Here is a 24827-nt window from a genome sequence, read left to right on the forward strand (position 1 = left end):
AGGGCTTAGTCCTCTCGATGCAGAAGGCGAGGGCCCTCCGGACATCCAAAGTATGGAGCTGTTGCTCTCGTTGTGATGAATGCGGCTTTGGACAAAAGACTGGCAGAAAGATGTCCTGGTTGGCGGAGACGACCTTAGGGAGGAATGCCGGGTGCGGTCGCAGCTGTACCTTGTCCTTATGGAACACAGTATATGGAGGATCCGCAATCAATGCACGAAGCTCTGACACTCGTCTAGCCGAGGTGACAGCGACTAGAAAGGCTGTTTTCCAGGACAGGTACAGCAGCGAGCATGTGGCCAAAGGCTCAAAAGGGGGCCCCATGAGCCTGGTTAAGATGAGGTTCAGGTCCCAGGTAGGGGTAGGGCGTTTGACCTGTGGGTATAGCCGCTCCAATCCTTTGAGGAATCTGGAAACTATAGGGTGGGAAAAAACGGAACTGCCAGCTTCCCCCAGATGGAAGGTGGATATAGCCGCAAGATGTACTTGCAGACAGGAGATCGCCAACCCCTGCTCTTTGAGAGACCACACATAGTCCAGGATAGTGGGGACTAACACAGAATGTGGAGAATGGCCGTGCTGGTCACACCAGTGGCAGAAGCGCTTCCATTTTGCGAGGTATGTCGAGCGCGTGGAGGGCTTCCTGCTTCCCAGCAACACCTGCTGTACTGCGGTGGAACAGCGCAACTCTGACTGGTTTAACCAGACAGGAGCCATGCAGTCAGATGAAGGGACTGCAGGTCTCGATGGTGCATCCTGCCGAAGTCTTGTGTGATCAGGTCCGGCCAGAGCGGCAGGGGAATTGGGTCTGCCAGGGACAGGTCGAGCAGCATGGTGTACCAGTGCTGCCTCGGCCAAGCCGGAGTGATCAGGATAAGGCGGGCTCTGTCTGCGGAGCTTGAGCAGGACTCGGTGGACGAGAGGGAACGGTGGGAAGGCATAACAGAGGTGGCCTGTCCACAGAATCAGGAACGCGTCCGACAGGGAGCCCGGGGAGCGACCCTGTAGGGAGCAGAACACCTGGCATTTCCTGTTCATTCTGGATGCAAACAGGTCTATGTGGGGAAAACCCCACCTCCAGAAAATCGAATGGAGAACGTCCGGACGGATAGACCATTCGTGTGATAGGAAGGATCTGCTCAGATGATCTGCGAGCGTGTTCCGTACCTCCGGGAGAAAGGAGGCCACTAGATGTATGGAGTGGGCTATGCAGAAGTCCCACAGCCGTATCGCTTTCTGACACAAAGGGGAGGACCGTGTCCCACCCTGCTTGTTGATGTAATACATGGCCATTGTGTTGTCCGTGAACACTGCAACACAACAGCCGTGTAGATTGCGCTGAAACGCTTGGCATGCCAGCCAGACCACTCTCAGCTCTCGTACATTGATGTGGAGCGTCAGCTCCCGGGGTGACCAAAGGCCTTGGGTATGCAGGAGCCCTAGCTGGGCACCCCAGCCCAGCAAGGACGCGTCCGTTGTTAGGGACGCGGAGGGCTGGGGAGGATGAAACGGCAGGCCCGCACACACTCGGGATGACATCTTCCACCAGTCGAGGGAGCCTAGAACATCCGGCGAAACTGTCAGAATAGTGTCTATGGCGTCCCTGCCTGGCTGATAGACCGAAGCGAGCCAGGTTTGCAGAGGGCGCATTCGCAGCCTGGCATGCCTTGTGACGAAAGTGCATGCAGCCATGTGCCCCAGGAGAGCAAGGCAAGTATGAGCAGAAGTGGTTGGAAAGCTCTGAAGACTTTCGATAAGGGAGACTATGGCCTGAAACCGGTGTAGGGGCAAACTGGCCGTTGCAAGGTTGGAGTCCAGCATTGCCCCAATAAATTCTATCCTCTGCGTAGGCACCAGGGTGGACTTGTCCAAATTGATGATCAAGCCTAGACGCATAAACAGCTCCCTGATGATGGCGACGTGGCTGATGACTTGTGCCTCTGAAGCCCGTTGGATAAACCAGTCGTCGAGGTAAGGGAAGATGTGTATTCGACGACAGCGCAGGGAAGCAGCGACGACCGCCATACACTTCGTGAAGACCCGAGGGGCCGAGGAAAGACCAAAGGGGAGGACAGTAAACTGGCAGTGACCTGATTTACCACAAAGCGCAGATACCTCCTGTGCGGGGGATAAATTGCAATGTGGAAATATGCGTCCTTCATGTCGAGAACGGCGTACCAATCTTCAGGATCCAGGGAAGGAATGATGGTTCCTAGGGATACCATGCGGAACTTGAACTTTCTGATGAATTTGTTCAGTCCTTGCAGGTCCAGGATGGGCCGGAGGCCCCCTTTTGCCTTGGGGATTAGAAAATATCGGGAATAAAACCCCTTGCCCCTTAACTCCTCCGGTACCTCCTCTATAGCTCCGATTGAGAGGAGCTTGCGAACCTCCTGAATGAGGAGTTGCTCGTGAGAGGGACAAGGAGGGGGGGTGGGAGGGAGAGGGAGAAATAAACTGAAGACGGTATCCAAGTTCCACTGTACGTAGGACCCAACGATCCAAGGTCAACTGGGACCACGCCGGAAGGAACGGAGAAAGGCGGTTGTAAAAGTGAAGAGGATCCAGGGAGGGAATTGGTACACTGCTCTTGGGCGCACCCTCAAAAGTTTGCTTTGGGTCCCGGTGGTGGTTTTGCGGGACCGGACTTGTTGCCCCCTTGAGGTCCAGACTGACGTCTGTGGGTATTACGACCTCGTCTTCGGGTAAGATCCTGTCTTGGCCGAGGAGTTGGGGGGTAAGGGCGCTGAGGTTGGGAGCGGAAGGATCGTCTCTGCGTCTGGGGTGTATGCATTCCCAGCGAACGCATAATAACCCAGTTGTCCTTCAGAATCTGTAGTCTGGGATCTGTCTTTTGCGAGAATAAACCTTGTCCATCAAATGGTAAGTCTTGTATGGTGTATTGTAGCTCAGGTGGCAGGCCGGACACTTGCAACCAAGATATGCGGCGCATAGCTATGCCAGAGGTGACCATTCTGGCTGCAGAGTCGGCGGCATCTAACGAGGCTTGTAGTGAGGTTCTTGCGACCCTCTTTCCTTCCTCTAGGAGAGCTGTAAACTCCTGACGGGAGTCCTGGGGAACCAACTCGGTAAACTTGCTGACAGCCTCCCAGGTGTTGTAGCTGTAGTGGCTTAAGAGGGCCTGTTGGCTCGCCACATGGAGCTGAAGGCCTCCAGCAGAGTATATTTTCCGGCCCAACAAATCCATGCGCCTGGCCTCCCTAGATTTTGGTACAGGGGCTTGTTGGCAGTGGCGCTCCTGTTCGTTGACTGATTATACCACCAACGAGCAGGGGGCAGGGTGCACGTAGAGGTACTCATACCCCTTAGAAGGCACCATGTATTTTCGTTCTACTCCTCTGGCTGTGGGTGGGATGGAAGCCGGGGACTGCCAGATGGCGTCCGCTCTGGCTTGGATCGATCTGATGAAGGGGAGGACCACCCTGGTTGGTGCTTCCGCCGATAATATACTAACCATCGAGTCCTCCACCTCAGGAACTTCCTCTACGCGAAGACTGATATTCTGGGCAACACGTCGCAGAAGATCCTGGTGTGCTCGGAGATCAATTGGCGGGGGCCCCGATGATGATGTGCCCACTACCGCCTCATCCGAGGAAGAGGAGGATGATAACCCTACGATGAGTGGGTCCTGGATTGACGCCTCATCCTGGTGGACCTCTGTCTCCGGAACATCATGCTGCTCAGGTGCATGTGTAGAGTCTTCCTCCATACCAGTGGGGGGAGGCCTGCTGACTGAGGCCTCTGGTGCACGATGCTCTGAGTGGCCAGAGCGTGCTGGGCCCATTGGTTCACCTTGGGCTTGGTGATAGGCCCAAGGTGTCCAAAAAGACCATTGAGGTGGTCCATGGTCCGGGTAGGCCTGTGCATCTGAACCCCCGTAGGAGGTGCTGTCCGCATGAGAGGAAGCGGACGGGTGACGCAACGGCCACGGAGGAGCTGAAGTTGATTGGGCCAGGTCTCTGCGCCTATAGAGCTTGTCTCTGCGCGGTACCGGCGAACGGTACCGGGAACCGTGGCGGTAAAGGGAGTGGGACCAGGACCTGCTACCAGCGCGGTGCCGGGAGGTCGACTGGTGCCTTATATCATCGTGCCAGGATCGGCTGCGAGAAGTATGTCGGTGCCAGGATCTGGACCGGTGTCGAGAGTACCACGACGCCGACTGGGATCTCGAGCGGTGCCGCGAGTACGACCGGTACTGTGGAGAACGGTACTGGGACTGCGAGCGGCGCCGGGATTGGGAACAATGTCGAGGCCGAGAGTGATCGCGGGATCTAGATCGGGACCGACGGTGTTCAGTGGTGCCCAGTGAAGGTGGTCGCACCATGGTGGGCTTGCTCATCGACTGAATAACCTGCACCGGTGGTACCGGGGGTTGGGGCAGTTCGGGCTCTGTTAGAGCGATGAGGTCCCGTGCCGCGGAGGTCTCTGGCATGGAGGGCACTACAAGCTCAACCACAGCACGCGCTGGGGAGCTGGTAGGCACCGGACTCAACGGTTCCTGTGAAACCGGAATCAGCGGTGCGGAGACAAGCGGTGCCGCGGCAGTTGACGGTACTGGGCGGTCCATCTTGGAGATACGCTCCGACTGCGGTGTAGCTGTAGGTGCCGCAGGAGCCTTGTGCTTCTTGCTCCTCGGGGAGAGGGAGCGGTGCCAGCCGGAGGGTTGGGCCGGTGAAGGGTGGTGACAAGGAGCCTTTATCGGTGCCGAGGCACTTGTTCCCGGTGCCGGAGTCAGTGCCGAGGATGGAGGAGTTAAAGCTGCCTCTATCAAAAGTTGTTTCAGGCGAATGTCCTGCTTTCTCTTTGTCCGGGGCTTGAACGCCTTGCAGATTCGGCACTTGTTCGCAAGGTGGGATTCGCCTAGGCACTTTAAACAGGAGTCATGCGGGTCTCCTGCGGGCATCAGCCGATGACAGGCCGTGCAAGGCTTGAAGCCCGGTGAAACGGGCATGGGCCCCGGTACCGGGGGAGAAGGGGCGAGCCCCTGATCCTCTTTAACTATTAACTTAATACTAACTAGAACTACAGAAAAGAACTATATACACGATACTATACAAACGAGCGAATCGCTAGGGAGGTGGAGATCAGCTAAGCTGCGCTCCACTGTTCCAACGACCGACATGGGTGGTAAGAAGGAACTGAGGTGCGGATGGGCCGGCCGGGGTATATATCAGGTGCCATAACGGCGCCACTCCAAGGGGCGACCCGCCGACCCACCGAGTGTTGCTAGGGTAAAAAGTCTCCGACGAACGTGCACGCGGTGCGCACACACCTAACTGGAATGGATATGAGCAAGCACTCGAAGAACTTTATGTTGCCAGCAGCTTGATCAATGACTACTGGTTTGTCAATTCCAAATACCATCACTAACAAAATACTACTTTATAGAACTCTGGTCTTAGAAGATGCAGTGTAGACAGTCTGGTCAGTTCTTTACTAATGGTGCTGCTTTAGCAACAGCCTCCCAGAAAGACCCTGTTAGTTGTCTGCTCCATTAAGAGAAGAGAAGACAATCGCCTGGTTTCAAACAGTCAGGAATGGTTACTGGAGGCAGGACTGACTTGCAAATGGAGCTCAGCAAGAAAAGCCTGCGGTTACCATCTGGTGTTGCTGTTATCGTTGATTAGGAAGATTTTTAAGACAAAAGGATAACTAAGATGAGATACACCTCAAAATAAAAATCAATCACACTGAAAAGAAAGTGTGCATAAAACATTTACATTTCTTGCTTAAATTCAAAGTTACACAAACACTGAGAACATTCCCCTAAACCCTTTAAGATAGCTAACCATTTTTACACGACTTTTACACTACTCTGATCTTAAAAAGATATAAACTCAGGAAGGAGAAAAACAAACATTTAAAAAAGTTTATTTCTAGCCCTGAAAGAACAAAGTTAATAAAGTAATCAAATACAGTAGTTAATATTGCAGAAAATTAAATAACAGAATGAGATTAAATTAAACAAAAGAAAACATTAAAATCTGGATACAGTAATAAAAATAAAGCTTGAACCTACATCCATTTCCATCCAGCAAAGTGAAGGAGAGAGAGAAAGCAGACCAGAGAAGTTTTTCAATTTCAGCTATAAAGACCTTTAACAGTATTCTTGATTTTCCCACCCTTTTATGACAGCAGAGTTCAATTACACTGCTCTGAAGCACATCTCTTGCAGCTACTCAGCAGTTCTTATATAGTGAATATTCAGATGAGAATGTGTGACCTCATGTGTGATCAAGCATGTCTACTTGGTGGGAAGTCAGGTTTATTCCAAGTTCTGTGCTAAAAAAAATCCTAGGAGACAAATATTCCCTGTTCACTTGCTTTCAAAACAGTATGCTGCCCATCTCTACTCCCAACTCTAATTACTGTGTTGTGCCACCGTAGCATTTATTCATATGCATATTTGTGATTGTGCCGGTCATCTGAGATGACTGCTAGAGATTTGGGAATTCTGGCATGTTCTGAAGTGATATTTTGCTTTCAGCATCCACTCAAACTCTGGCTATTCTCTCTGAACCTGCACTAATTATTCATCTAGGCAGGGCAGAACAAATGAGCTAGTCTCAGTTCTAACCTGGTCCCTCATGGGAAAAATGGACACTTGGAAGACATATGCAACACATGTTCAGTTAGAAGATTGATGGTCAACCTACTGACATGCAAACTGCACAGTGGTTACACAAGGAAGCACAGAGCAGCAACTTCCCTGACTTTGCCAGCTTAGTGACTCTACTTAACTATTTTCCCTCACTTTGCTGCAGAAATTTAATGTTCCCTATATTTCTGATCTTTCTCCTTTGACCTCTCTCCTTTGTCCTGATTACCTTCTGGCAACAGGAGCAAAAGAAACCTTATTGTAGAATCATATATGGGGGGCTCTTGTGTGCTTTTTAACTGTAGTTCACAGTACTCCAGGCCACATGAGAAGCACTGGGATGCATTTTGGTAACTCCTGGATGAGGTTTATTTTTTAAAAAAAGAATTAAAAGTTTAGAAGTCACCCCCTTTAAGAGCTACAGATACTGATCTGAACAGATTTGCTATTGTGAGATCAGAAGGAGGTTTTCTTTATCAGTTAAGACTGAACTAATCAGTTAAAATTACTTACTGATTTTAAGTTTTCCTGCTAATATCAGAACAAAATTATATTTATATGGTAGACTAGGTTTTGCTACCGGTGGGGAAAAAGCCAACTTATATTCCTGCATCAGGAGTCTGGTTTTCACAAAGTCCATTGCCAGCAATGGACAGAGAGCCACTGATGAGAAAAGATAAAATATAACCCAGTATTCCTTGCTTCTCCCTATGGACAGGAAGATCTTTTACTTTGAGTCACATGTATTTAAACCTGGCCACTGCCATTCTACTGCTTATGGTATCAATGGCTTTCAGTACATACCAAGTTTGTAAGAGGGGACGCACACCTAGATTATTCAGATCATGACATGACCCTTCCTTGGAATGCAGCATTCTAGTTCTTTATGGCTAGTGGGCTGCGTATCTTTTGATGTTATCTTTGTTAAAGTAATTCAGCTTGGCACCTGTTACACTAGTGCAGGGTGGGCAAACTACAGCCCACGAGCCGTTTTAAGATGGCCCTTGAGTTCCTGCTAGGGAGTGGGGCTTGGGGCTTACTGGGGCTTAGGGTATGGGGTCGCGCCACATGGCTCCCAGAAGCAGACGAATGGCCCTGCTCCATTGCTCCAGCCAAGGCTGAATCAGGGGCCGCACCACATGGCTCCCGGAAGCCATGGCATGGCCCCCCTCCAGCTCCTATGCACTCCAATGGCCCCCTCTGGTGTGCCAATGGGAGCTGCAGGGGCAGTGCCTGTGGACAGGGCAGTATGCATAACCACCTGGCTGCGCCTCCGCATAGGAGGAAGAGAAGGGAGGTTACTGCTTCCAGGAGCCACTTGAGGTAAGCGCCGCTCAGAGCCTAAACCCCTGAGCCTCTCCCCACATCCCATGCCCCAGCCCTGATCCCTCTCCCGCCCTCCAAACTCCTCAATCCCAGCCTGGAGCACCCTCCTGCATCCCAAATTCCTCATCCCCAGTCCCACCCCAAATCCACAACCCTCCAGCCGGAACCCTCACCTCCCCCACACTCCCACACCCCAACTCGGAGCCCTTTCAGGCACCCTGAACTCCTCATTTCTGGCCCCACCCTGGAGCCCACATTCCCAACCAGAGTCCTCACCCCCTCCCATATTCTAACCTCAATTTTGTGTGCATTCATGGCTTGCCATACCATTTCTATTCCCAGATGTGGCCCTCAGCCCAAAAAGTTTGCCCACCCCTGCGCTAGTGGTTACAAGAACTCAGACTGAAGTGTGGTGGTTCTATTTCCTACATGAATAAGGTATCTTGTTGGTGCAAAGCAATTTGCTAGCACAATTTGTTGAAGGATAAGTTCTGAGAGAATGAAACCCCATGATATATAGGCTCAGGAAGTGAAAGCTAATTTTTTCAGGTGCTCTAGGCAGAGCTACATCTTGGTTACCAAAACCCAGAACAGCCATTTCTATCCACATGTAAATATTGAAATTATTCGTACACAGAAGAAAAGGGCCTTCCCACAGTAAAAAGAACATATGTAAAACTCTGGTTTATGCAATTTGTCGGACACCAAATGGAATCATCTCACCTCAGGACTTGGACTCTCTCCGCTTGACATGCGCTGCCAGTTGGGAATGCAACAGAACTGCTTAGCACCAAATTAGTAGCTATTCTCTCATGCGCATTGTTTGGCACATTACAGTAACAAACAGCTCCTTATGAAAATAATCTATAGGTATAAATGCAGCAATTTCAGTGGATGAAATCAGGGACAAGGGATACTTCTATGGTTTCTACTGTTACTACTTCAGTTGGCATCACCTCAAGAACTCAAGTTACTCACTAGCTCTTACAAGAAGGCACTTTTTTCTTGTACTAAACATTGTCTTCTGCCATCCTAGCTGGTAAAATGTCTTTAGTGAAAAAGGGGCCATCATGACATGATGACTCTCCAGTCATACATCAGCCACTCAAGTAAGCCACTTTCATGTCTGATTAAGTTACTTTCTTGCCTCAGACTTTGTCTCCATAGAACAGCACTTTGGCATTCCCAGGTGTTCATAAGCTCCTGTTTGAATTATTTTTTAAAAAAGTCTTGGATCTTCATTCTGATGAATTATTTGTTCTTTTGATTTCGTTAGTAGAAATGGAGCACATATAAAAATGGAAAAAAATAGCTAATACTTAAATCTTGACAACTCCTAGGTTGATGCATTATTTGCTTTTGGGAATAAAATTACAACATATACAAAAATTCATTTGATACAAAGGAGGGAAATGTAAAAAAGTCAAAGGCACCAGCATAAATCCCAAAGCCCAAGAAAGAGCATAGATACAACACTTGGTTTTAAGACCACCCACTACACCACACAAGACATCCCTTCTGCCTTGGCCAACAAGTCTCAGGAAGTTGTGGGGAGATGGAAATAGAAAGGAATATAATGGGGAGGGGGTGGGGTGTTTCTTTCCTCAAACATCTGCTCCCTTCTCCTTATATGTGTAGGCTGACCTCCAAAAACCTGACCCACCACAATTTGCTACACTGAGATGTCTCTCTCTTAGATTAGATATCCCTGGAGCAGTTACAGATCAGAAAGACAGATGATCTCTTCTCTTCTCCCTCTCCCTATACTCTACTTACAATCAGATTTCATTTAAAGTTAGTTTCTTAAGTATCCAAGTCATCAATTCTACAGTACAGTCACAGCTAAATTGTATGGTAAAGGGTGAGGGGGGGGGGATGGGTAAATTGTACCTTCACATTTCTGTCACACTTGCTGTTAATCTAGTCATATGGGAGATGGCCAAAGCAACTTGAAAGACGACAAGAAAAGGGGAGGAGAAGGAAAGATCAGCAGATAAAATTAATGCCTCTCTCCAAAAGCTTGAATCTGTCATTCAAGTATTGAAAGTCCCCAAGAGAGCACAATGAATGGGAACTGTTACAGCGAAGTCATCAAAAAACTTAAAACCCCAGGCATGGGAAGCAGGATTCCTGGGCTGTCTGCAAAAGAGGTGAAAGACCAGTGATTCAGTCCGCAATTCCTTTTAGACCCTAAAAAGGGTTTACTTAAAAGTCACCATATTTCGTTTCGGGTGTCTTCTGCATGAGCATTTTTCCCTTTTGCAGACTTTTTCAATCCCCCTAACAAGAGTAACAATTTTCATATATTATAAAGATTTTTAAAAAAAGACGAAGGCCATGGCAACAATGTTAGCGGTTACTCTTCATTGCTTCTTTGGCTGCCAAGATCAATGGCGTCAAGCTAGACAGAGGTTTGGCCAATTTCAGGAAAGGATGCTGCCAGGAATAGAGAAACACAGTAAGTTAGTAAGAATCAAATTCCAAAAATAAACTATTATACACCTCTACCCTGATATAACGTGACACGATATAGCACAAATTCGGATATAATGCGGTAAAGCAGCGGGGAGCCCTGGGCCCTTTAAATCCCCACCTGATCCCCACTGCCAGAGCTCCAGCAGTGATTTTAAGGGCTAGGGCCCCACCGCAGCGGCTGGAGCCCTGGGCCCTTTAAATCTCCAGCAGCTGGGCTCAGGCGGAAATTTAAAGGGCCAGAGGCTCTGGTCGCTGCAGGGAGCCCCAGACCCTTTAAATCCCATCCCGGGCTCCAGCGGTGATTTAAAGGGCCCGGGGCTCCACGCAACAGCTGGAGCCCTTTAAATCACCTCTAGGGAACCCAGTCCAGTCCGGCACGGCATACTGGCTGTTGTTGGTATGCCATACCGGACTGGACCTGATATAACATGGTCTCACCTATAAGGCGGCGAAATTTTTTGGCTCCCTGAGGACCACGTTATATTGGGGTAGAGGTGTATTTACATGGCACTTTCTATCCCAAGTTAAGAAAGCACTTCATAAAAGTGCCAATATGCAGCACCTCAAGGAGATATGCCCAATAGACATGCCCATAGTAGCACAGATTTGTTGACAGCTGTTCCTCCACATAGCAATATCCAATAACTCTGGCTAGCCCCTGCCCTTCTCTCTCCAACAACCTTCCCCATGCAGAGATATTCCTTTTTTTTTAATCTTTTCCCTCTATCCTGTTCTGTGTTCAGTGCGCTGGCTACAGCAGCCTCTCTGTTTACCTAAGCTGTAGTGTCATTGAAGAATCGCCACTGGCAGAAAGCAGCCAGTAGTGATTGCAGAAGAAGAATCATCCACATTTGTGTTGCAAATTTTGATTCCTGTGTTTCCCTCCCACTATTCTCCATTAAATGATCTTTCAATAGGAAAAAGGAAGACAAAGACAAGCCGATGTCAGCACTAGCTGACTACTGTTTTAGTGATCATCGAATTTCAAGCTTTTGGAGAGACTCCAACATACATATACTTACCTGTAACAGTTCTTTGGCTGATCCCCTTTTCTCTACATCCATCTCCAAACAACGATTTAGAAAATCTCGGAATATTGGGGACAGTTTCTCTGGATTCTGCAGTTCTGGTGTGCCATTAGTTGCTATTAAATATAAAGCCTGCAAACCGAGAGAGAGAGGTGGGCCGTTACACCCAAGTTGTCTGTTAAAATTCTAAAAGATGTGATTTGCAATGCATTAGTATTTCAAGTTAGAAGCAGCATTTATTGAAGTACATCTAAAAAGGAAAACACTAAAATGCAGACACTGACTAGCATATGACAATTAAGTTTTCTTGCTGAATCTTCAACTTGGATGCCTGCCATAATGGATGCCTGATGCAGGTACTGAAATGTCATTTTTCTTTTTTCCTGTTGTGATCATTTACTTCCTGGTTGTTTTACATGGTTAGTATAATGTAGACTTTAATCACATATAAATTCTCTCCCTTAAGAAGATAAAACATGAATATGCATGATGGACCTAGGCAGGGTACCTCATTTGAGTATGTATAGTATGCCTTTGTATACTTTGCAACCACTATTCACCACTAATCAAGCTCCTACAAATGAATACATGGGCAGGTTTCATGCTACAAAACAATGTCAATGAGCAACTATGGAATAAGAGCAGCCCAAAAACAGACTCCCACCACAAGGATGCAGAGATAAAGGGGAATGCTCTGTGTGACAAACTGTGGACAGACCAACACTACACACACCTGATTTGGTTAAATATTTGGGCACAACTTCTGAACTCATTTCTCCACTAAGGGCTGGGAATGTTAGAGGCAATGCAGTAGGCCTGGTCTACACTTCAATTAGGCCGGCATAGCTTATTCTCTGGGTGCTGTAGCTATGCTGATCTAACCCCCAGTGCAGACACAGCTAAGTCGACAGACAAATGCTTCTGTCAACCTAATGGTTGTTGCTCAGGGAGGTGGTGTTCCTACAGTGATAGCAAACCCATTTCCACAGCACAGTGCCACAGCAGTCTAGCTGTGCCCCTGTAGCACCCATAATGTAGGCATGGCCTGACTCTTGAGGGGTGGAAGGAATACAACCTGCTTCTCCTCACATTGGTAGATGCTGTAAGAGTAGCATTGCCCAGCTTTAGCAACTGTCACTTGCTTTTGTTAGTAAGAAATTAGGATGATGGACACTATAACAAACATATCCTTATATATGGAGAGAGAGTACAAGTCTATTTGTTGGAGCACGTTTTGTACTTTGTTCTTTGTAATTTAATTGGATTTACTTTTCTGAGCCTACAGAAGTTTATTGCTGGCAAAAGACTGTCAGTACTCAGAGATGAATTCTACTATTTAACTAAAAACAGGTACTGTCAATATGCCTCAACCATGTTCTGGAGAGACCATCTCTCAGGGTGAAAGGGTAATATCCTCCTCCATGTCTATTATATCATCATCCTGTATACTGGGAACTCCCTGCATTAATTACCCTGGATTTTTTCATGTAGATTCCTGTCCATTAGGAACTGCCTTGACTCTACTAAACAGCCATCAGCTGATAACCATTTAAACACTTCTAACCTGGTTCGGATTCAAACCCATAATCTACAAATTAAAGATCACAAATCTCTTCACCACATTTCTGAGCCACTGTTTTATATGCATGACTGATGCAGCACTCCTAAAGGATGAAATATCTTACCCTCAGAGGGTTTTCATTGAGGTATGGGGGCTCTCCTTCCACCATTTCAATAGCCATGATACCCAGAGACCAGATATCCACTTTCGGGCCATAGGCTTTCCGTGTGACCACCTCAGGAGCCATCCAGTAGGGAGTCCCAACCATGGTGCTGCGCTTGCTCTGCTCTGGGGTGATCTGAGCACAGAAACCAAAGTCGGCTACATGACAATAAAGAAATTAGTTAGTGATATTAATTCAGTGCATCCTAGTCTGTTGTGATCACATCTCAAACCCCAATTATCTAACAACAAATTTTTCTATTACTATAGAAACATCTTTTGCATCTGTACATTTGCAATCTCAAAGTTTTCCTATGCTTTTCATGTCACAGCAGAAAGTCTAACCAGCAAGTTCAAACAAACACTGAAAAATATATCCTACTTAAAATACACTAATTAAAGAATTCAATTCTTTTTTAGAAAGGTAATTTGTGGTCTAAAAAAAAAAGTGATATTTTGTCTAATCCCTCTTCAAGCCACCAAGAATTCCAACAAAAAGGACCAAAAACAACATGGGGAAAAACATTTTTGTGCACTGGTGTAGCCTTTATACTATGTTGTGTAATGGAATGGTCCTAAACCCGGAAGGTGACACCATCAGACTGGGCTCCAGTCCCAGTACGAAAATAGGCTTACCATACATCCAGGTTTTCCTGGACAGAGCCTCTTTTGAGCCTCCTTTTTCTGTCCAGGCAGGATTTTCAAGTAACAGCCATGTCCAGGTTTTTGCAGAGCAGACAAGCTGCAGCTCAGAAAGAGCCGCCACTGGTCCACTTCCCAACTGGTTCCTGCACTGCATTGTCAGCTGATTGGTCCATTCCCCTACAAGTCACAGCTGTCAAATCCCAACCAACCAGGTTCCATCTCTCCTCCCTAGTGAAGGGGTACCACAAGCAGGCGCTGACTGATGGCTGTCGCTGTATCCTGGGCTTGTGCCAGCCGCCCTGCCACCATGACAGGGAACGACAGTTCCCCCACCTCCAGTGGGCATCTCCACCCATCACCTCCCACCAGTGTCCTCTTTTTTGGGAACCTGAAATATGGTAACCCTATACAAAAATGTTTTCAATATTTATTTTTGCACTTACCAACTTTAGTATTTTACCACAGGTTTAGCTACTGAATCATTGCACTATGGTTAACAGAGGTTTGGAAGTGAAGCTTTAGATATATGAAGCTACTATAAAGTATATTCAACAGAAAAAAGCTTAGAGGAACAAACCGATCATCTAGAAAAGGAAACAACTGAAGAGCAAGCTATACTTATTCTATATAGATTCATTCAAGGTCTCCACCTACTGGCTAGAAAAGTGCATTTTCTTATCAACTCAGATCTTAGACACAGCAAAATAAAGCCTCTTCAATGAGGAATAGTTTTGTTTTGTTTTTTTTTAAAAAGTCTGTGCCTTTTGGATTCTTGTTTTTTAATCAGATTATTATTGGTGAAAAGTTATAGTTCAAAATTAAAACACTTGGAGGTTGGAGCATTTTTTAAAATGGAACATTTTAAGCTTACCTAGATTTACCAGGGGTCACGGTGTCAAAAGAGCTCAACACCCAATGTGCTATGATGCTCTTTGGAAAATTTGGCCATTATTTTAGTGCTTAAATGTAAAATCTCTTGAAAATCTGGCCCTTTATTTTTACTGGAATGAATGGAATGCATCAACAATGCATTTTCAATGCATATTCCACCCTGCTACTTTGTCCAACCCACAGATCTCCCACTTCTTTTCAGGCATGCAGAGCACCAATGACAACACAATCTCAGCAAAAGCTGGGGTTCATCCTAAGATTTACATTAGTTTGAGAGAAAGGATTTCGAACTTTAAAAATACTTTTCCCTACATTTCAAATGCTAGTACCAGATAGTGCTGACAAATGGGTTTCATGCCTGAAAATCCTAACTGCTGTCCAAGGGCAGTTTAGCAAGCTACTATCCACCTCCTTCCCAGTCTCCAAAGCAACAGCAGCCAATAGCTCTCATCTTGCTGCTCTTTCATAAAGGCTTTCCCCTCTAGGTCTTTAGCACCATTCACTTACATTCCCTCAAAGAGTCACAGTCAACCTGAAATCTAGGCGACTTCAAAAATGTGACAGAAGCAGCAGCTCAATTCCCAGGTGCCCCAGAAAAGCCTTCTAGCCTCCACAGCACCAACAGGGAGAAGGCAGGTGAAAGCCTCTGCAGACTATGCAAGGAAAGGTATTTCAAGGAGATCAGGCACTGGCAGCCCACCCATTCTTCATCCGCCTGGGGATCCTCACTACATTCACACTAGCCTCCCACTGTCAGCTTCTTCAGAGACAGCAACTCCAGGAAAAAAGATACCTTCACCCACAGTACCATCCTGAGAGCCAAGATGCCCTCAAGAACTGCTCAGGCCCCTTCTCCTAGCATAGGAGTGCACATCAATCACCTCCCATGGACCACGTCAACCCACCACAATCTTCACTACAGATACTAACATAAGAAAATAAGAATGTCCATACTGGGTCAGACCAAGGGTCCATCCAGCCCAGCATCCTGTCTACAGACAGTGGCCAACGCCAGGTGCCTCAGAGGGAGTGAACCCAACAGGCAATAATCAAGCGATCTCTCTCCTGTCATCCATCTCCACCCTCTGACAAACAGAGGCTAGGGACACCATTCCTTATCCATCCTTGCTAATAGCCATTAATGGACTTAACCTCCATAAATTTATCTAGTTCTCTTTTAAACCGTTATAGTCCTAGCCTTCACAACCTCCTCAGGCAAGAAGTTTCACAGGTTGACTGTGCGCTGTGTGAAGAAGAACTTCCTTTTATTTGTTTTAAATCTGCTGCTCATTAATTTCCTTTGGTGGCCCCTGGTTCTTATATTATGGGAACAAGTAAATAACTTTTCCTTATTCACTTTCTCCACACCACTCGTGATTTTATATACCTCTATCATATCCCCCCTTAGTCGCCTCTTTTCCAAGCTGAAGAGTCCTAGCCTTTTTAATCTCTCATATGGGACCCTCTCCAAACCCCTAATCATTTTAGTTGCTCTTCTCTGAACCTTTTCTAATGCCAGTATATCTTTTTTGAGATGAGGAGACCACATCTGTATACAGTATTCCAGATGTGGGAATTTATATGGATTTATATAAGGGCAATAAGATATTCTCTGTCTTATTCTCTATCCCCTTTTTAATGATTCCTAACATCCTGTTTGCTTTTTTGACTGTCGCTGCACATTGCATGAACGTCTTCAGAGAACTATCCACGATGACTCCAAGATCTTTTTGATTAGGTGTAGCTAAATTAGCTCCCAACATATTGTATGTATAGTTGAGGTTATTTTTTCCAATGTGCTTTACTTTACATTTATCTACATTAAATTTCATTTGCCATTTTATTGCCCAATCACTTAGTTTTGTGAGATCTCTGAAGTTCTTCACAGTCTCCTCTGGTCTTAACTATCTTGAGCAGTTCAGATCATTTAGGAATAAATTGCATAGGATTGGTCCCAGGATTGACCCTTGAGGAACACCACTAGTTACCCCTATCTATTCTGAAAGTTTACCATTTATTCCTACCCTTTGTTCCCTGTTTTTTTAACAAGTTCTCAATCCAAGAAAGGATCTTCCCTCTTATCCCATGACAGCTTAATTTAAGTAAGAGCCTTTGGTGAGGGAGCTTGTCAAAGGCTTTCTGGAAATCTAAGTACACTATATCCACTGGATCCCTCTTGTCCACATGTTTGATGACCTCTTCAAAGAACTCTAATAGATTAGTAAGACATGATTTCCCTTTATGGAAACCATGTTGACTTTTGCCCAGCAATGTATGTTCTTCTGTGTCTGACAATTTTATTCTTTACTATTGTTTCAACTAATTTGCCCAGTACTGATGTTAGACCTATCAGTCTGTAATTGCTAGGATCACCTCTAGAGCCCTTTTTAAATATTGGCGTTACATTAGCTATCTTCCAGTCATTGGGTACAGAAGCTGATTTAAAAGGACAGGTTACAAACCATAGTTAACAGTTCTGCAATTTCATATTTGAGTTTTCAGAACTCTTGGGTGAATGCCATCTGGTCCCAGTGATTTGTTACTGTTAAGTTTATCAATTAATTCCAAAACCTCCTCTAATGACACGTCAATCTGTGATGATTCCTCATATTTATCACCTACAAAGGATGGCTCAGGTTTGGGAATCTCCTTAACATTCTCAGCCATGAAGACTGAAGCAAAGAATTCATTTAGTTTCTTTGCAATGACTTTATTGTCTTCAAGTGCTCCTTTTGTATCTCGATTGCCCAGGTGCCCCACTGGTTGTTTAGCAGGCTTCCTGCCTCGTATGTACTTAAACATTTTATTACCTTTTGAGTTTTTGGCTAGCTGTTCTTCAAACTCCTTTTTGGCTTTTCTTATTACATTTTTACACTTAATTTGGCAGTGTTTATGTTCCTTTCTATTTACCTCACTAGGATTTGACTTCCACTTTTTAAAAGATGCCTTTTTATCTCTCATAGCTTCTTTTACATGGTTAAGCCAAGCCATGGTGGCTCTTTTACTGTGTTTTGTGAGGTGGGTAGCCCATGCCTCCTTCACCAAATAGAGGATTACAGATTCCATTAACCTCAACAGATTCTACAGCCACCTGATTCAGCTAGCAAGTTTCTATAGTTACTTTCCCCTGCCTCCCCATGGCATCTCTGCTGATCCCCCTCCTCCTTTTCTCTTCCAGCAATCACCTCTTCTTCATGCCTATTCCTATCACCTACCTCACCATGTCCCTGCCCTTCCTTAAATCTTTCCCCTTTATACATCCACTGCTAGACTCCTCTCTCCTCCCTCCATTCAATCTCTCCCACTCACACCTTCCACTGCTTCCCTTCACTTGTCACCTCATTTGGAAGATAGACTGCAAATACTCAGTTTGTATACAAAGCAAAAATTCCACAGTCCTATAATTCTGACAGATCCTTCTAAATACCCTTAGGATGTGCACTTAATTTACCTCAGTAACCCTATTATCTTTCACTGTTCACCTTTCCCCATTACTGTTTACAAACTGTCCGATGTACAGTAACTCCTTGCTTAACATTGTAGTTATGTTCCTGAAAAAATGCTACTTTAAGCAAAATGATGTTAAGTGAATCCAATTTCCCCCCAAAAATTAATGTAAATGGGGAGGTGGGAGGTGTAGGTTCCAGGGAAATTTTTTTCACCAGACAAAAGACTGTGTGTGTGTGTATACACAGACATATAAAAATACACACACACACACACACACACACACACACACACACACACAGAGTATAAGTTTTAAACAAACAGTTTAATACTGTACACAGCAATGACGATTGTGAAAGTTGGTTGAGGTGCTCAAGTCAGAGGGTGGGATATTTCCCAGGGAATGCCTTACTGCTAAATGATGAACTAGCACTTGGCTGAGCCCTCAAGGGGTAACATGTTAATGTAGCCTTACACTCTACAAGTTTCAGAGTGGTAGCAGTGTTAGTCTGTATCAGCAAAAAGAACAAGGAGTACTTGGGTGGCACTTAAGAGACTAACAAATTTATTTGGGCAGAAGCTTTTTTCCTACTGCATTTTCCACTGTATGCATCCGATGAAGTGGGTTTTAGGCCACGAAAGCTTATGCCCAAATAAATGTGTTAGTCTCTAAGGTGCCACGAGTACTCCTTGTTCTTTTTACACTTTACAAGGCAGCACAAATGGGAGGGAGGGGAGACAGCATGGCAGAGAGACACACCCTGTGTGTGAGAGAGATAGAGACGCGCATTGCCGCTTTAAGTATACTGACTCTACTCTAAGTACATTGCCTTTTTAAGTGGATTAGCAAATTGAGACTGCAGCTGCTGCCAGCAAGCTCCCTCAGTCCTGAGCCCTGTTGTGTCCCCTGCCTGTGGAGATAAGGTACAGGAGATGGGGGTACAAGAGCAGGGGGAGGGGAACAGCCTGATATTAGCACCTCTCTTCCCCTCATCTGCACAGCAAGCAGGAGGCTCTTGGGAGCAGCTCACAGTGGGGGGTGGGGAGAAGGGACAGCTGAACTGCCCGGCAGCTGATAGCATGCTGGGTGGCTGCCACACAGGTAATTTAGGAGAGAGGGGAGCTGATAGGAAGAGCTGATAGGGGGGCTGCTGGTCCACCCTGGTTTCAAGCCCCCACCAGCTAGCTCCAATGGGCTGCTCTTCCTGCAAGCAGTGGACAAAGCAGGTGGCTGTCAAACAACGTTATAAGGGAGCATTGCACAACTTTAAATGAGCATGTTTTCTAAATGATCAGCAACATAACATCGTAACAATGAAACAACGTTAACCGGGAGGACTAAGTGAGGAGTTACTGTATCATAACTGAAATTAGACTACAAACTCTTGGAACAGGGAACAGTGGTAGATTTCCCGGGTGTCCAAATCCAGAAAGCAACTTTTAAAGTGTCACCTCATGTCTTTTTAGGCATCTGTGTAGCACTTAGCAAACTTTTAGGTGCTCAGTGTGTAAATCAATGCACCTCTCCCTAAGCACTCCTCGAAACTTCTGAGATTAAGTTCACTAAATTTTTGAAATTTTTTTCTTTCCCCACTTGCTGTAAGAAAGACGCAACAGCAACTGACTGCACAATAAGTGCTGTCAAATGCACAATATAAAACTGAAAACAAAAAATATTTCCCTGATCTCTAATATTTTTACTGTTGTAGATACTTTTAACAGTAGTTAAAAAAAATTCAGACAAGTACGTTGTGCAGCACAATAGGACCCTACCTGGTTTGCAGCCTTTAGGCAGTACTGAAATACAAATGTGTAATTTTCATCCTGTCAATTAAATGGACAGTGCAAAACCATTTGAATCTGAAAGGAGCCAATAAGGCAGCGCCACTTAGCGCCAGTTTCCCTCACTGGCAATCCTTCTATCTTTATCTGACTTTACACTGCAGATTAACTCACAGTTACAAACGCATTCATGTGGTAATAAGTTACTTAAACATCCTTCTTGTTTGATATACTCAAAGTGAGTAGCTTTCAAATGCTCAGAATTACAAAACCAACTATAGCGGGTAAAATTCTTTTTGCAAAGCAGAATGGATTCTATTGCTGATTTTTAGCAGAAATTCATCTCAAACATCTGAGATAACTATGCACTTACAAACATACTATTCATTGCAAAATGTTTAAAAAGAAGCAGCAGGTTGAAACAATTATCTGGCACTCACTGAGTTTAACTGATCCATCCATTCCTAAAAGCACGTTGTCACTCTTAATATCTCTGTGGATTACCTGGTTGGCATGTAGGAACTCTAGTGCTTGCAAACACTGTACAGGGGAGGAGGAAAAGGAAAACATTTATCAAAAGCAAATACAGTTTGTGTATTGTGAATCGAAAAGCAAAATTTATGTACATATAATGCAATGTGTAAAAAGGTAGCAGGTATTACTTTAAATATCCAGCAGAGGAAGCTCTTATGATGAGAAACCAGACTACTGCCATCCAAAATTCAGGTGGTCAAAACCTGCTTCTTTAACCTCAGAGAAGACGCTATTTCCTTGACATCATAGAACTGCAAAATGAACTAAAAGTGCCCACCAGCCAGGCATCATCCAAGATTCCCCAAAGTTCCAAAGCACTTTCACTTTGCTAATGTTACTTTTCGCAGCTTTTCAGTTGTTGGGGAATCCTGACTGACTACTGAGATCAGTTTCCTTTGGCAGAGTTTCACTATAAGGAGAATGCTTCACTCTTAAATATATGTAGTGCTTGCTATAGGGATGGGTGCAAAACAGTTTCCATTATAAAATTATTTACATAATTCTAGCTCTCTCAATTTTTAGGCTGAAATTGTCCATGTTGAGTTTCTGCCTAAAGGTATTATTTGCGGACAATCCCTCCAGATACTTGAGTTCAGCAAAGGTAAAAAAAAAAAAAAAAAAAACCCAACCCCCTACATTCTTCCTCACTGTAAAGAAAGAAAAAAAGAAAAAGGTATATATATTTAAAAGGCTACAACCAAAACAGTTGGATTTGAAACTTGCTACAAATTAACTCCTACTGAGAATTAATACATATGCTCATCTTAGAAAAGTAGGTTTGATTTACCAGTCATGAGTATTCTGAATTTACATGTTGGGCAGTAGAATTATTGGTTAAGTCAAAAGAGTTTAAGTAAGTTTTACGCTTAAGTTTGAACTCATTCATGGGTGGCTAGTTAAATACAGAGTATTAATTTTCAATTTATTGGAAACTAGATGCCAAATACAAAGTTAAATTGTTTCCAGACAGATCATTTTAAAACCACCATATCTGTAGGTTTGTCTTCAAATCTTTCTTTGAAAGTGAATCACTCTAGCCACCTGAAACTTTCTCTGAACTCCATCCAGCCTGTCAGTATCTTTCTGGTAACATGATAACCAGAATGAACATAATATTGCAGGTGCCAAATAGAAAGGGACACTCCTAACGCCATTGCTCCATGATTTGAGGTATCTATATAACAGCCCCAAACTCCATCAACTTTTATTGTCACGTTGCATTGCAAACTCATGTCTCATTTGCTTTCTGCTGTCACCTTTAGCCAGCTCTATCCATCAGTGGTTCCCCTCCCACTACTTTGGATTGGTTTTTCCCCAGATCTTTTAGGTTGCATTTTTTTGTTAGTCATTTTGCTATTTTTCTGCACATCTCATCTTCATATTATTTCCCTGCAATCACTAGTGTCAGTAGAATTCTCTCCAATTAAATATCCTCTTCGAAACTAGTTAAAATGCTGCTTAATTCCTCTTTCAGATTATTAGTGAAGATGTTAAATGAAGCCTGGACATCAGTGGCTGGCCAGTAATATAAATGTATCTCAAAAGACGGGAGAGGAAAGATTGCACTCTCAGGGCTTGTCTACATCACAAAGTTGCAGCACTGGTGAGGGGGTTACAGCACTGCAACTTAGGAGGTGTACACATCTGCAGGGCACCACCAGCGCTGCAACTCCCTGTTTGCAGCGCTGGCCGTACTCCCGTTTTGTCTCGGGTGTAGAGGATCCAGCGCTGGTGATCCAGCGCTGGTAATCAAGTGTAGACACTTACCAGCGCTTTTCTTGACCTCCGTGGAATAAGCAGGTATCCCAGCATACCTGAGGAAGCCTCTCTGGTAATCAAGCAGGTCTCCTTCCCCGGTTTGCTCTCGCGTTCCCCGAACCCCCGTGCAAGTAGGTCTCCTTCCCCGCACCCCCGAGCAAGCAGGTCTCCTTCCCCGCCGTTTGCAGGGGGGTTCGGGGAACGCGAGAGCAAACCGCGGGGAAGGAGATCTGTTTGCTCGAGGGTTCGGGGAACGCGAGAGCAAACCGCGGGGAAGGAGACCTGCTTGCTCGGGGGTTCGGGGAACGCGAGAGCACACCGCGGGGAAGGAGACCTGCTTGCTCGGGGGTTCGGGGAACGCGAGAGCAAACCGCAGGGAAGGAGACCTGCTTGCTCGGGGGTTCGGGGAACACTGGAGCAAAACCGGGGAAGGAGACCTGCTTTCCCGCGGTTTGCTCTCACGTTCCCCGAACCCCCCTGAAGCCGCCCAACAGCGCTGCAGTGTGGCCACATCTAACACCACTTGCAGCGCTGGTTGCTGTAAGTGTGGCCACTCTGCAGCGCTGGCCCTATACAGCTGTACTAATACAGCTGTAACAACCAGCGCTACAAAATTGTAGATGTAGACATACCCTCACTTCCTACCCACAGAAACTTAACACTCACCTCTCTGCAAACAGCAGCAATCTGTGCCTCATCCATGCAAGTTTCTGTGACCACATCAGTGAGTGACCCTCCAGCAAGGTACTCCATTACAACAAACAATTCATCACCTACAAGAAAACTAAAGGCAGAAAATACAGAAATAAGCTCATTTGCCAGGATTGAAGAATCAGTACTGATAAATGACTGACAGTGTATTGCAGCAACTGTTCAAGAGAAAACTTCACAACAGGCCTGACAAAATTCACCCTAAGGTATTTAAGGAAGTAGCTGAAGCAATCATGGACCCATTAGCAATCAAATTAATGAGGTCCCAGAGGACTGGAGAAGGGCAAACATAGCACCTGTCTTTAAAAAGGGGAACAATGAGGACCTGGGGAATTATAGATCAGTCAGACTAACTTCAACATCTGGAAAGATACTGGAACAAATTATTAAACTATCAGTTTGTAAGCACCTAGATTATAATAGGATGTTAAGGAATAGCCAGCATGGATTTGTAAAGAACAAATCATGCCAAACCAACCTAATTTGCTCCTTTGACAGAGGTACTGGCCTAGTGGATGTGGGGAAGTAGACATGATTTATCTTATTTAGCTTTTTGGAAGTCCCACATGATATTCACAAACAAACTAGAGAAATATGGTCTATGAAATGATTAAAGTGGGTGGTGATTAAAAAACCGTACTCAGTTGTTATCAATGATTCACTGTCAAATTGGGAGGACTTATCTCATGGGGTCCTACAGGAGTCTGTCCTGGGTCCAATACTATTCAGTATTTTCATTAATTGCTTGGATAATGGAGTGGAGACTATGCTATAAAGTTTGCAGATGACACCACTCTGTGAGAGGTTGCCAGCACTTTGGAGGACAGGATTAGAATTCAAAATGATCATGACAAATTGATCTGTAATCAACAAGATTAAATTCAATAAGGACAGGTGCAAAGTATCACAATTAGAAAGGAAAAATCAAATGCATACATACAAAATGGGGAATAACTGGCTAGGCAATAGTACTGCAGGAAAGGATCCTGGATCACAAATTGAACGTAAGTCAACAATGTGATGCAGCTGTGAAAAGGGGAAATATTCCAGGGTATATTAACAGTAAGACACAGGAGGTAATTGTCCACCTGAACTTGGCACTGGTGAGGCCTCAGCTGGAGTCCTATGTCCAGTTTTCGGTGCCACACTTCAGGATACATTGTGGAAAAGTGGAGAGAATCCAAATAAAAGCAACAAAAGGGGTGAGAGATTTAGAAAATCTGACCTTTGAGGAAAGGTTAAAAAACGGGCCATATTTAGTCTTGAGAAAAGAAGACTGAGGGGAAAACCTGATAACAAGCTTCAAATATGTTAAAGGCCGCTATGAAGAGGACAGTGACCAACTGTTCTCCATGTCCAATGAAGGTAGGACAAGCAGCAATGGGCTTAACCTGCAGACAGGAAGATTTAGGTTAAATATTAGGAAAGCTTTCTAACTACAAGGATAATTAAGTATTGGAATAGGTTACCAAGGGAGGTCATGTAACTCCCATAATTGGAGATTTTTAAGAATAGTTTAGACAAACACCTGCTAGGTATGGTGTATTTGGTCCTGCCTCAGTTCAGGGAGATAGACTACATAACCTCTTGAGGTCCCTTCCAGCCCTACATTTCTATGAGTTTTAGATCAATTAGAAAAAAAAAGTTTTTAGGTAGACAGACTGGATTTAAAAGCTGGGGTCAAGCTTCTCTTACCAAAATGCCCGAAGATCTTCTCTGACTAAAAAGTCAGGGTAATAGTTTTGCATCTCATCTAAAACAGCACCCCCAGCAGCGCAGTGCTCCCCAACCCCAGTTTGGGATATTGGTTTGGTACCGAATCAGAAAAGAATGCTCCTTACTGAATCACCAGCCCTATGCCCTGCAACACACCTGGCTTTTGCCTGGCAA

General features: G+C 45.2%; 1 protein-coding gene across 4 annotated transcripts in view; it reads right to left on the reverse strand.

The window, feature by feature from the left end:
• Positions 1–8012: 8012 nt before the first annotated feature.
• Positions 8013–24827, reverse strand: part of PAK2 (p21 (RAC1) activated kinase 2) — a 76889-nt gene continuing 60074 nt past the window's right edge. For all 4 annotated transcript variants that reach the window (XM_030574408.1, XM_030574411.1, XM_030574412.1 and 1 more), the window contains 5 exons: positions 22893–23010; positions 20375–20474; positions 13132–13328; positions 11441–11578; positions 8013–10379 (listed from right to left, as the gene is read on the reverse strand). In XM_030574408.1, the coding sequence (XP_030430268.1) occupies positions 10293–10379; positions 11441–11578; positions 13132–13328; positions 20375–20474; positions 22893–23010 (640 nt within the window). In that variant the 3' untranslated portion in view covers positions 8013–10292. The remainder of the gene's footprint in view (positions 10380–11440; positions 11579–13131; positions 13329–20374; positions 20475–22892; positions 23011–24827) is intronic.

This window comes from Gopherus evgoodei, chromosome 9 (genome assembly GCF_007399415.2).
Source record: "Gopherus evgoodei ecotype Sinaloan lineage chromosome 9, rGopEvg1_v1.p, whole genome shotgun sequence".
Taxonomy (NCBI): domain Eukaryota; kingdom Metazoa; phylum Chordata; order Testudines; family Testudinidae; genus Gopherus; species Gopherus evgoodei.